Source organism: Hylobates moloch, unplaced genomic scaffold (genome assembly GCF_009828535.3).
Source record: "Hylobates moloch isolate HMO894 unplaced genomic scaffold, HMol_V3 SCAFFOLD_14, whole genome shotgun sequence".
Classification (NCBI taxonomy): domain Eukaryota; kingdom Metazoa; phylum Chordata; class Mammalia; order Primates; family Hylobatidae; genus Hylobates; species Hylobates moloch.
The window spans coordinates 1,781,613-1,795,302 of NW_026652289.1; the positions used below are offsets into that span (position 1 = coordinate 1,781,613).

The 13,690-nt window shown below is 50.7% G+C and overlaps 1 protein-coding gene across 1 annotated transcript in view; it reads left to right on the forward strand.

Annotated features, from left to right (window-relative positions):
• SUMO3 (small ubiquitin like modifier 3) overlaps positions 1–11,920 on the forward strand; it is a 17,398-nt gene extending 5,478 nt beyond the window's left edge. The window contains exons 2-4 of the mRNA XM_032176122.2: positions 3,350–3,478; positions 8,406–8,477; positions 10,504–11,920. Coding sequence (XP_032032013.1) covers positions 3,350–3,478; positions 8,406–8,477; positions 10,504–10,593 — 291 coding nt within the window. The 3' untranslated portion in view covers positions 10,594–11,920. The remainder of the gene's footprint in view (positions 1–3,349; positions 3,479–8,405; positions 8,478–10,503) is intronic.
• The last annotated feature ends 1,770 nt before the right edge of the window (positions 11,921–13,690 follow it).

Consider the following 13,690-nt stretch of genomic DNA (forward strand, 5'->3'; position numbering starts at 1 on the left):
GATCCCGCCCCGGCACTGTCCCCGAAGCGTCTTTGCGTGGTCCTCTCCTGAGTCATTGCTGGGTGGGGTCGCCCTCTCCCCTGGCATCGCTCTGGGTGCGGGATCCCGTGTTGAGTGCGCGGAGTAAGCTCAGGAACAACCGTCTGGGGTTACCCCCGAGGGGCGCGCTCTGAGGGTCCTGGCCCCTGTGAGCAGCACTGCAGTCCTTCCAGGGCGCCCATCGTGCCCCCGGTATTCACCCACTTCTCCGCATCGCGTCCCGGCCATCGCGTCCCCCAGTGTGCGCCCACCCCTCTCCTTCGTGTCTCTCCAATCGTGCCCCCAGTGTGCACCCACTCCCACCCATCGCGCCCCGTGTGCACCCACCGCCTCCATCGCGCCCGCCGGTGTGCGCCCACCCCTCCCTATTGCGTCGCCCTCTCCATCACACCCCCAGTGTGTGCCCACCCCTCCCCGTCGCGTCCCCCAGTGTGCACCAACCCCTCTCCATCGCGTCCCCCTTTCCATCACACCCCCAGTGTGCGCCCACCCCTCCCCATCACCCCCTCCACGATGTGCGCCCATCCCTCCCCATCACGCCCCCTATAGTGTGTGCCCACCCCTCCCTATCACGCCCCACGGTGTGCGCCCACCTCTCCACATTGCGCCTCCCCCGCCATGCGCGCCCACCCCTCCTTATCCAGCCTTGGGTGGGCTTTAGTCTCCCCCATTGCCACGCTGGGGTGTGCCTCCCTCCAGTCTCAGTCCTCGGGTTTGCGCCCTGCATTCAGGTGCCCTGGCCATTCCTTCTTGGGAGGGTCTGTAGTCGCGTTCTCCAGTGTTCATAAAAAGAGAACCTTTCCGAAGCCCTTGGTGTGCACTGTCGGCCTCTATGTTACATCCCAGTGGAAGATGACTACAGCTAAAGGCTCTGTAAGGAGGCTATCTCTGATACTGGCCTGGTCCTGGAGGTGACCACCCTCCCTTTACAGATGAGGGTGGAGGCTCAGTGCCAGACACTGGCGGGAAGTGGGGTGGAACCGTCCGGAACTATGGTCGCGGCCTCTGTGGAAGTCTGCACTCTGCTTGCTGTGGTCAGACTTCAGGGAAACCTGCCCTATCCAGATGGCATTTGGAGTGACCTTTGCTTTTTACATTTTGACTCCAGTGAAGTCAAAGTTCTCCCACTCTGGGGTTGTTTGAATATTTAAATACTTGTTAAAACTAGGCCAAATATAAACGTCCTTTCTTTATGTTTCTGTAGGTGGTTTCCTCTTAATGAAGAATAAATGTAATAAAATACATATGATACTCATTTTCTCAGCAGTATTTACACTTAGGTCTGCCCTGTGGTCAATCTCAGGCTCCAATTCCGTTGAAAAGACTTGTTTAATTCCAGAATGACTGAGTGGCTGCCAGCTCACAGGCCCCGCTCCTGGTGGGTCCCCTCTGAGCCCATGTGGGAGCAGCTCTGCCCTCTGGGGCTCTGAGGAAGGGGAAGAAGTGGACTCTGGGGCCCAGTGGTGCTGGAAAGAAGAGCTTTTGGGTCAGGCAGGAGAATGGTTCTGACTTCCCTGGATAGCTGAGGTGGAGGATTGACTGTAGCAAACTGAGGCCCATGTTTTTAGGGCTTCACTTTTTAACTCATGAGTTCACTTGCTTATTAGGAATTCACCAGGGGTCTGGGACAGATCGTCATTCCTGGTGTCCGTCTGTTTGGAGCAGAGGCACTGTGGCCCTGCCCTGCCCCAGCCTCTCTCGGGGCTGCAGCCATTACCCCGTGGGGGCATGTCTGGGCCCTGCATCTGTGCCTTTGAACACACTCATATCTTCCTTCCCTAAAGAAGCCAGTGCATCCTCATGCTTGGGGAAGTGAAGGGGGCTCATGCAGGGGTCCCCACTTCCATCCTGCCTGGAGCTGTTTGCATGCTCTTCCTTCCTAGGCCAGTTTTCCCTGCGCTGGAGGCCACATTCGGGATGGGGGGATGGGGGTGTGCCAGCTCACCACTCAGGCTGCTGCCAAGCCACTGGCGTCCCAGGAGTGGGCAGGGGTGTCTGGCCCAAGACTGGAGTTGGGGGGCGAGTGCTGCCCCAGGACACGCACCTTCAGGCTCGCAGCTGGAGCCCCTCACCAAGGCCCCTTGCAGGCCACTCTAGCCCCCCTGACAGAGCACCATACCTCCCCAGGGTCTCCAGGAACCAAGCATGGGTGCAGTCCCCGGGGTCACCCTCGGGCAAGCCTTCTACATCCCACTCGCTGTATTTGGGCATGGCTGGGACAGTTGTCCCTCTCCCAGCCAGGGAAGGAAAGGAGAAGTGGAGAGAAAAGGCATGTGATGTACAGTGCTCCCTGCGGGCAGCAGCTCGGCATGGGGTGAAAGGGTACCAGGACGCTCCAGACTTGACTTTCAGAGTGAGCCGGAGGGCCCTGCCTCATTGCTTCACTCACAAACGACTTCATCCCAGCAGTGCAGGCCGGCAGAGGGGTGCCCCACTTTTCTGCTCAGACTGAGCTGCCCCGAAGTTGGCTCCCAGTCTCTTGACGTCAACTTTTTGCCTCAACTCAAAATGCATTTTCAGGCAACAAGACACCCCAATTGTGCCACTGTTGAGTAGCTTCAAGTATGGCATGAATTAAAAAATAAAATAGTACCACCTACTGCCTCTCAGATAGGACAGTTTGAAACCAGAAAGTACTCGGAGGTGGCTTCCCTCACATTTGCCGATGTCAGGGCAGCAAGAAGGAGCCTGGCCGCCTGCTGTGGGGAGTGGCCGTCCTCAGGTGGATTCCCAAAGTCACCACTCGAATGTCCCACAGGGTTCCTCTGAGTCACAAATGTTTTCTTCTGTTTTTGGTTTCTTTTACTAGTGCTGTATAGCTGCATGACTTTTGGATATATGTTTTTACTGGTTTCATAAGAATTTTTAAAAAATGAGATGGGGTCTTGCTATGTTGCCCAGGCTGATCTCAAACTCCTGGGCTTAAGCCATCCTTCCACGTCAACTCCCAAAGTGCTGGGATAACAAGTGTGAGCCACCGTGCCCAGCCCACAAGAATAACTTTAAAATAAAGGTGGATTTTCTCTTATTTTTCCCTAGACTTATTAAACAGGTTTTTTTCTTTGAATTAACAATGTCAGAGGACCATAGACTTGCATTGTTTTACACATGGATGCTTAAGTGGAAGTTAAAAATAAATTCTGTGTAAAAATAAAACCGTCACGAGTGACTCTGAATTGCTGGAGAATTTTAAGAATTAGGTTGGTTTTAATGACTTTAAAAAGCCAACAATTACCTAAAGACTTGCCCTTTCAAGTCGCGGTTATTTTGAGACACAGTTTTGAGGCCAATCTCTTGGTGTCTTCTGCAGGAGGGCGTGAAGACAGAGAATGACCACATCAACCTGAAGGTGGCCGGGCAGGACGGCTCTGTGGTGCAGTTCAAGATCAAGAGGCACACACCGCTGAGCAAGCTGATGAAGGCCTACTGCGAGAGGCAGGTGCGGCACCTCGCTCCCCTGCAGGGCCTCCCCATGTGCGTTCCAGGCATCCCCAGAGCACGTGCGTTGGGGCTGGACCCAGATGCAGCTGCTCAAGGCGCCCTCTTCACGGATGGGCAGGCGGGGGCTTGTGCTGTAAACTTGGGCCAGGCTGGGCTTGCCCCCCATGGCCTTTTGTGAGGTGGAGGGACCTAGAGGCTTGGAGAAATGTCGTGGGTTTTTCTTCCTGACAAGGCAGCTGCCCAGGGTGCTGTATTCTCCATGGGGTACTAACATCTGTGAAGTCTGTCATGCTGAAGGCTCTTGGGGGCCTTGCTCAGGTCTGGCCATTCTGGGGCTGTAGGTGGCGTGTGCCCCATGCCGCTGTCACCCCGTCCTTGCGTATGAGCTGGCGTGACCCTGGAGAGACACTGCCCTCATCTGCAGTGTGGTTTTCCATTTTGTTAGGAAAGGCAAGAAAGTGCGTGGTTCTTTCCCCTTCTTCCCCAGTTTCAGGCTAATGAGCTGCTTCACTGGCAGTGCCCAGCTGGGTGGATGCCTTCTGGCTGCTGTGTGTGACGTGGTGTGTGTGTGTCTGTTGTTCTTGGTAATGCTGTGGAGGACTCACCCTGGGCCAAGGGGTCCCTCTCTAGGCCACTTCTATGGGCTTTGCCCACGAGCTGCTGCCTGGTGTGTCGGGGGCCCAGCCCTGCAGCCAGGTGCCCTTTCCCAGGGAGCCCTGCTTGCCTGAGTGAGACCTAGAGGCTGCTTTTTCTTCAGCCGCTTTGAAAATACAGCAACTCGTTGCTTTTTTATTTTACTCTTTTGCCTGTGGATTTTCAGTTAGATTTCCTCCTCTTTCCCTCCCACTTTGGGTACCCTGCTCATAGGGGCAGTCACTGGCAACCGCCTTGCATTCTTTATTGGCAAGCAGCCCTTCTGACTTCCTTTCTTCGTGTTTGCTGATGGCAGATCTTATTTTCACCTGCAAAAGGTGAGACTGAGCTTCCAGACACGCAGGCCCCGGTCTTCCCAGCAGAGCGAGTGGCCTGGCGCCGTGCAGGCCCCGTGATCCAGCCTCTGTCTGGTGCTGCACCCTGGCCCTTGTTGGAGTTTGTGCTGCCTGGGCTCGTGGCCACTGTGTGTGTGACTTCCCGGGTGCCCACCTTCTCTGCACTGCGGGATGGCAGGCGTGCGGGGCCGTGTACATGTGGTGGGGGCTCTGCCCTTTCCCTGCTCTCCTGGGGCTCTCCTCCTGCCCCACCTGCACTGCTGCTTGTGAGGCTGGCTGCTCAGCCGTGGTCCAGGGCCTCCTGTTCAAATCCTTCTAGAAACTTGGGTTCTCTCTTGGGTGTTTCCTGGATTAGTCCTCCTCCCTTTTGTGTTTTGTGGTGGAGCACATCCTCCAGGGTCTTGTCAGAACGGGCACAGAAGGGCAGCGTCTTTGAGACACTGCATGGCTGAACGTGACTTTTGCTTTTATAAACCTTCACGCTTCAGTATGTGGCTGCACATAGTATTCTCGGTTGAAACTCTTTTTTTTTCTTCTTCTTTATTATTATTATTATACTTTAAGTTTTAGGGTACATGTGCACAATGTGCAGGTTTGTTACATATGTATCCATGTGCCATGTTGGTGTGCTGTACCCATTAACTCGTCATTTAGCATTAGGTATATCTCCTAATGCTGTCCCTCCCCCCTTTTTTTCTTTTTTATTTCAGAGCTCAGCCATGAGAATAGCTCCCAATGTTAAAAGTGAAAAGTTCACCAGGCATAGTGGCTTTATGCCTGTAATCCCAGCACTTTGGGAGGCTGATGTGGGAGGATCACTTGAGGTCAGGAGTTCAAGACCAGCCTGGGCAACACAGGGAGACCCCTGTCTCTACGAAACATTAAAAAAATTATCCAGGTATGGTGGTGCAAGCCTATAGTCCCAGCTACTCAGGAGACTGAGGTGGGAGGATTGTTTGAGCCCAGGAGGTGGAGGCTGCAGGGAGCTGAGGTCGTATCACTGCTCCAGCCTGGGTGACAGAGCAAGACCCTGTCTCAAAAAAAAAAAAAAAATGGTGAGAAGTTCAGTGGATTCTGATTCTCTGTGCTTTGTAACTTGGTTTTTCTCTGGAAGTATCTGGGACCATATTCTGGCATTCCAGTGTCCCCTTATGTGCCTCAGAGGTGGGTGATTTTCTCACTCATGCTGCTGGGTACTTTATGGGTCTGGATGTTTATTTTTATTCAGGAAATACGCCTTATGTTAGTTCTTTGATAATTTGTGTCCTTCTCCAGACTCTGTTCCCTCTTTTTGGAGTTCCTGTTCCTCCTGCTGCTCATCGTCCTAGATATTTTAAATTTGATAATTTTTCTCCCATTTTGCTTTGGGCTTTATTGTTGCATTTGGGCTCCTTTCCTGGAGGTCATTTCAACTTTATCTTTCCACTTTCTGTGGACATTCTCATCTCTGTCACGATTTTTAATTTCCAAAAGTTCTTTTTTCTTTCAGTTCTTTGAGTGTTCTTTTTTTCTCAGTAGCAATTTATTTATTTTTTTGAGACAGGGTCTCACTCTGTCCCCCAGGCTGGAGCGCAGTAGTGTGATCACGGTTCACTGCAGCCTTGAGCCCTGGGGCTCAAGTGATCCTCCCGCCTCAGCCTCCGGAGTAGGTGGGACTCCAGGTACACGCCACCACGCCTGGCTCACTTTTTTATTTTGTGGAGATGGGGTCTCCTTATGTGGTCCAGGCTGGTCTCCAATTCCTGGGCTCAAGCGATCCTTCTACCTCGGTCTCCCAAAGTGCTGGGATTACAGGTGTGAGCCACTGCACCCATCCTCAGTAGCAATTGATTGTTTTCTGAAGGTAGTATTTTTTACTTCCCATAGAATTTGAATCGTGAGTGTAGGTGTGTGTGGTGTGTATGTCCGTGTCTTTGTGCATGTGTATGTGTGGGTGTGTGCATGTGTGTGTATGTGTGGGTGTGTGCGTGTGTGTGTGTGCATGTGTGTGTGTGCGTGGGTGTGTGCGTGTGTGTGCGCATATGTGTGTATGTGTGGGTGTGTGCATGTGTGTGCATGTGCGGGTGTGTGCATGTGTGTGTATATGTGCAGGTGTGTGCGTCTGTGTGTGCATGTGTGTATGGGTGTGTGCATGTGTGTGCCTGTGCGGGTGAGTGCATGTGTGTGTGCGCACGTGTGTGTGTGCATGCGTGTGTGGGTGTGTGCATGTGTGTGTGTGCGTGCGTGCGTGGGCCTGTGTTGGGAGTGTTCTCCTGCCTCCTTCCTGTCCGTTCTCCTCTGCGCTCCTCCCCTCCTCTCTGGGCTGCTGCACAGTGAGCCTTTCCCTGACTGCTCTCACGCAGGCCGACTTCTGTGCAAGCATGCAGCACCGAGAAGCTGCTGAAAAGCTGTGTACATGGATGGCTGTGCTGCCAGGGCTGTGCATCCACATGGGGTGATCTGTCTAGATTGAAGGTTCTGGAGGCGCCCAGATACTACAGTTTGAGAATTGAGTCCTCCAGGCTCCGGCCAGCCTCCTGGGGGCACACCTGGAGGGGAGAGGGGGCTTGGCGTGCAGTGTTGAGGGCTCGTGCTTTCATGGGCCTGTTTCCACCCTGCGCCTGGAGCTCTGCACCCACCTCTTCAGAAAGCAGATCTCCTGTGTGCTGCCGTGGGAGGCACAGGGTTGTGGGGGTCCTGCCTGAGGGGTCTGCATGTGAACTTCCAGGCAGCTGTTTAGAATCAGCCGACTGCCACAGCTCTGCCTCACAGGTCGGGGTGTGCCCAGTCCCTCCGCCCTAGGATACTAGTCCAGTGTCCATCAGACCACCAGTGTCCACGCCTCAGTAGCCTCTGGCTCAGCCCAGCATTGACATCTCTTCCCATCCCCACTCCCATTTTCTTTGTCCTTCCTGTTTGTGCCTTTTTCATTTACGTCATTTCAGTGGGGTTTCCGGAGGGAGCAGAGATGCACGTTTTAACCCCGTCTGTCCTGTTGCAGTTAAATCAGAACTGTTCGTTGAGGAAATGTTTCTGCCCCTGACCACATTTCTCCATTCCCTCAGGACGCAGAAAGGCTGCGTGCTCTCCTTCCTGCTGCCCTCCTCAAGGCCAAAGTCATGGTGGTGACTGCTCCCTGGCCTCACGCAGCCTTCTTATCTGTCCCTCATTGGCACACAACCTGTTCCTTGCTGAGAACTTTGTTAAGGGGGGAAGTAGTGGTGCCAGCATTGTAGAAGTTCTACTCGGCTTCTGGAAGGAAATGGGAGGGATGACCCAGGACAGGTCAGGGCACCAGGACAGAGAAGATTCAGTGTTTGAACTGACGATTCCGCGCGGCCACTGCACTGAGAAACTTTGAGTGAAAAGCTAGCCACTGGAAGGTTAGTATTCACCCGGCGGCTCATTTACCCTCCCCTGGCACATCACCAATGCTAGTCCAGCTTTTTTCCTGCTCCTCAGAGATCTCCTGGCTGACAGCTGTCTGAGCTAGCATCACTGCGACATGTTACCCTTCCTCACCTGGGTTTCGTATGTAAGGAAAGGGTAGATTTTAGAGGCAGATGAGTTTGGATGTTAGTCTAGGACATGTCTTGTTTTCTGGTGTTTGAAGGAAAGTCGGCTTTCCTTCTGCCATGGACAACTTACCTATCTGCTTTGAAATTGAGCTGCCACTGATTTGGCTTTAAGAAGTTCCCAGTATGCAATGGTGTAACAAAACCCGGGTTGAAAATGAGCTGTTTTAGCTCATCAGAGAGAAGATGGTAGAAGAGTGGGTTCTGAAAGCAGTGGTGTCAGGCACCGTGTGAAAGAGATTGTAGGCCCACTGGTGAGTTTTTAATACTGAGCTGGATCATAAATCTGCATATCAGAATGCTGATACTTGGATTAAAATATTTGATTTTTGAATTAAGCTACATCTGGAAATATTTAATGGCCACTGCTTTTCCTTTTCAGGGCTTGTCAATGAGACAGATTAGATTCAGGTTCGACGGGCAACCAATTAATGAAACCGACACTCCAGCACAGGTATGGAGCTGGCTTCGCGTGGTTCCAGGGCGACTTCCGATTTGCGTGGGGTAACTGCCATTTGGGATACGCTTATTTGAGAATCGTAGATGGCAGCTCATACAGAATGCCTTCCTTTTTTTTTTCTTAATGATATTATTAGATTATTTATTTTTCAAATTTTAAATTTAAATTTTCAAATGAGAAAACTGCTTTGCAGACATCATTCTTGCTGTTTGGAGATGGAGCCAAGTGCTGGGCCTGTCCTCACTGTAAGGGAAGCGGGGGTGCAAGGACCACTCAGTGGCCCCTTCCCACTCATCGTCTGGACACCTGCCGTTGTAGCCCGTGTGCAGCTCAGGGCCCAGCTGGATTCTTGTGCCCTTTAAGCATCTTACACAAGTGACGTGGGTGGGCAGAATGTGCCATAACACCTGATTATCAGTCTGCACAGCTCGTTTCTCTCAGGCACATGCCGAAATGAATGAGATTTCATCTATCACGTCGCAGGGCATCATACTGTCGTGGAAAGAGCTTTGGACTTGGAAACAGACTTTTTTTTTTTTTTTTTTGAGACAGAGTCTCGCTTTGTTGCCCAGGCTAGAGTGCAGTGGCGTAGTCTCGGTTCACTGTGCAAGCTCTGCCTCCTGGGTTCACGCCATTCTCCTGCCTCAGTCTCCCGAGTAGCTGGGACTACAGGTGCCTGCCACCACTCCTGGCTAATTTTTTTTGTATTTTTAGTAGAGAAGGGGTTTCACCATGTTAGCCAGGATGGTCTCGATCTCCTGACCTTGTGATCTGCCTGCCTCGGCCTCCCAAAGTGCTGGGATTACAGGCATGAGCCACCGCGCCCGGCCAAAACAGACTTTTTTTTTAAACTTGGTTCAAGTTGCAGCTCTTGTCATTTGTCAGCTGATGGCCCCGTGACCAAGCGTCACTTCATCTTGTGGAGTCTTAGTTTTGTCTGTCCATAAATGGAACCAATGCCTGCTTTTTCTGCCTTTCACAGTTGTGAGAATCCACTGGAATGTTTTATGTGGAAGTATTTTTGCAAAACATTTAAGATTTTAAATATTTAATATTCAGTATTTAATAAATATCGAAAACATCTTTGCAATAAGTATCCCTTTCTAGCTGCTTTAGGAAGTCTACACACCGCTGAGACAGTGGCAGCTCTGGGAGTGTTCACCAGGGAGAAGCTGCTGAGAGCAGCTGAGCAGGGAGGGCCTCATGGAGTCTCTGGGGCGTGACTGGGGGTCACGGGGCAGGCTGTGGACAGGTGGACCGAGAGGCAGAGGGAGCCCTGCCTGGGGGCTCTCCCTCCAGCCCGTAGTGTCGGTGGCAGGGTGAGGGTGGCCGACAGCCCTGATGGGACTCCTTTCCATCTGGGAGCATGACTGCTTCCAGCCTTGCTGAGTCTCTGTAGGAACTGGCAGAAGCTTCCTCTTGCTTAGAGGATGGAAGAAGATCAGGGTGGGTGTTTTGCGCCCACTGTGTCGGGAGGAGAGAAGTGAGCGAGGGTGTTGCACTACCTTGCCTGGGCTTTGAACGGGGAGGAGCGGGGAGAAGCCGGCAGTGGACCCTCACTTGACGGGCCCTTCTGTGAGCTGGGGGCTTTGGCTTTTATGGCATGGTCCCCCGCACTTGGTATAAATCGCAAGCCTCCTGTGGGTCGTAGGACTCTCTGCTCCTAATCAGATGTTCTTAATTAGAATCTGATTTTGTGTAATTTTCAGTAAGAATTTTAGACATTTCAGTTTATCTTCTAGACTCAGTTTTTCTCTCAGTTAACATTTTAGCTTTGAATCTGCTTCTGTGAGTTTTGTTAGGGGAAGCTTGCTGAACCCTAAGGGCTGTAGAGAGCACACAGCAATGCCTCTTCCATGCGTGCTGAGCTGCAGTGAGGGGACGGACAAGAGCCAAGGTGTGACCAGGTGATGTCGCTAGTGTCAGGGAACACTCATGCCAGTGAGGATCTTCCCACTCTGTGATGAAAACTAACAGGCTCCCCTCTCTCTCGCTGTGCCTGTTGTGACAACCATGACAGCTGGAGATGGAGGACGAGGACACCATCGACGTGTTCCAGCAGCAGACAGGAGGTGCGCCGGAGAGCAGCCTAGCAGGGCACAGTTTCTAGAGGGCCTGTCCCCAGCCCGGGCCATCCGTCCTCGCATTGCTGTTGAATGGTGAGCACGTGACCATGCCGATCACAAAGGCGTCTGCGGAAACGCGAGGACATTCACCACAATGATTTTCCTCTCTTTGATGTACTCCAAGTGCAACTCAAAACTATATCTGCAGGGATGAATCTGTAACTTAAATTGGGCCAATCAGAATTGTTATCTTTGTTCAGGTAAAATGAGTTGCAAGATATTTTGGGTTTTTTTGTGTGTTCATTTGTGTTCCCCGCCCCCCCAAACATTTTTTTAACCCGAAAATTGTAGCCTGAATATTCGCTTTTAGTCTGGCCAGGAATCTGACTCCTGAGTTGGTTGCCTCTCCCCTGCTCACTCCAGTCACATAGAGAATTGGTGTTTCCCGCAGTGGGGATGCAGCTGTTGGACAGGTATTGGGGGCAAGGTGGGTAGGGAGGATAGACTGTCACTTGCTCTTACAGGCACAGGTGATTAAAATGCTAAATATTGCAAATTTAAGCTTTGTCAGTATATAGAAAAGTTGAAGGGAAAATACTGGAATGCTTCTTCAAAGGTTAAAAAATAACCGAGTCTTTTGGTAGTTTGACCCCACATGCTCTCTGGCCCTCAAGCATGTAACCTCGGGGTCTGAGGCCCAGGACCCACCCCCTGCCACCCCTCCCACCCCACTCCCTGCTCAGTACCTGGCGTTGGTACACAGGCAAGGATTGGCACAACCAAAATTGGCTTTTTTCTTCCTCTTAATATTGAAGAAATTCCCACATTTCTCATTTGGTAATGGTGTTATGGCCTCAGATTTCTTCTAGTATTTGCTTCTGATGAATAATTATGGTCTATACATTAAAAAGTAAGATTAAGTATTGCTGAATTTGCAGTTACGTTGTCGTGTGTAAGAGCTACTTCCAAGTGTGGTTACAAATGAACCCATGGAATGATGACTTCATGTTCTTCTCGTGGGTTTGTGCCGTGCTGCTTTACAAATATGTATTGAATTTATGCATTAGTCTGGTGATTTCAGTTCTGTGAAATATTTTGGGATCTATACCAATTAAACATCTTCATAGTTCTGCCTATTGTCCTTCCCTGAGGCTCCATTGCTGCTTGGTGGCCATTCTCTGCCTTTTTGTAGTCACCTGAACAAAGACCCATCATCTCTTGCTTGCTTGAAATCTTGCTGAAATGTTCCCATTTCCTGTTTGCTGTATGGGCTCGGGTGGGATGTTTGTTGGCTCTGTTGTGTTTATTCACCAATTTGTACATTATTTGTTGTCCTTTACTACTGTAAACAGTAAATATAGTTTGGTATTCTGTCTCTTGGCTTCTACTAAACACTGCATTTGAAGGTTGGGGCGTACTGGTACAATTCAGTGTTTGAATTGACCATTCCGCGCGGCCACTGCACTGAGAAACTTTGATTGAGAAGCTAGCCGCTGGAAGGTTAGTATTCACCTGGCAGCTCATTTCCCCTCCCTGGCACATCACCAACGCTAGTCCAGCCTTCTTCCCGCTGAGGGATGCATCCTCTCCTCAGAGCCCTCCTGGCTGACAGCTGTCTGAGCTAGCATCACTGTGACGTGTTACCCTCCCTCTCCTGGGTTTCCTATGTCAAGAAAGGGTGGATTTTAGAGGCAGATGAGCTTGAGTGTTAGTCTAGGACATCTCTCGTTTTCTGGTGTTTGAATGTAAGTCGGCTTTCCTTCTGCCATGGACAACTTACCTATCTGCTTTGAAACTGAACTGACATTGATTTGGCTTTAAGAATTTCCCAGTATGCAATAGTGTAACAAAACTCAGGTCGAAAATGAGCTGTTTTAGCCCATCAGTTGAGTGAACCCAAGGTGAAGAAAGATGGGCAGCTGTGGAGATGGAACACGTGATACGCCTACATCAGGAAGAGTGCATGGATGAAGGCACAATACAGAGGTGGGGACATCTGCCAGATTCCCTAGGCAGCCTGGGGCGAAGCGGCTGCCAAAATCCATGAGGAAAGGTATGTGTCCCAGGCACCGTAGGTTAGATGAGAAGAATGGCCAGGAGCGTTATGTGGATGTATTAGGGCAGCGCTGCTTGAACTTCCACCCACACCTCACAGCAGAACCAGCAGGATGTCTTTTCTTTCTAAAAAAGATTTGTAGAGATGGGGGTCTCACTATATTGCTGTATTAGTGCACCCTCACATTACTATAAAGAAGTACCTCAGACTGGGTAATTTATAAAGAAAAGAGGTTTAATTGACTCATAGTTCTATAGGCTGTACAGGAAGCATGGCTAGGCAGGCCTCAGGAAACTTACAATCATGGCAGAAGAGGAAGGGCATGGACACAAATCCAAACCATAAATCAGTTGCCCAAGCTGATCTCGGACTCCTGGCCTCAAGTGATCCTCCTGCCTCAGCCTCCCAAGTAGTTGGGATTACAGGCATGAGCCACGGTGCCCAACAAAGGTATGTTCTTGAAGTTGTCTTTTTTCTGAGATGTATGCAAATGGTGCATTTGGAAAAATAGATCTGTTGGGATTACTATTTTCAAGAACATTACTTATGTGAAACTGACTCCAAGAATCTTTGGGTTGAATTGATGCTCCTGGAGGAGAGAGGCCCTATTTATTCTGGTATCTACGCCTGGGGTCCCAACTGGAACTTCTCGTTTTTGCACCGAAAAGTTCACATCCCAGGAACCCCCACTCCCAGGAAACTTGAGTTGTCATCTTAGCCATGCTGTAGGAGTGCCCAGCTGGAAACACGTGATGTTCATGGGAAAACCCCACCGTATAACATGGGTTAAGCTGTGAGGTCCTTTTTATATTTCAGAACTTTAGTTGCTAAAGATAGAAAGCATTAATTTTATTCTGTACAGTTGGCCTCCCCAGGGTGTGCTGCCATGCAGTATTACACACTGGCTGCTCAGAATCCCTGGGACTCCAGTGCCACTTGATCCAAGTTGAGAGTTGCACGAATTAGCCAATTAAAATACAGGATGCCCAGCTAAACTTGAATTTCACATAAGGTACTGAACGATGACCATGAAATGTTGCAGAGAGCCTGGTTCTCTGAAGATAAGGTGTTGTAACAGCCCTGTT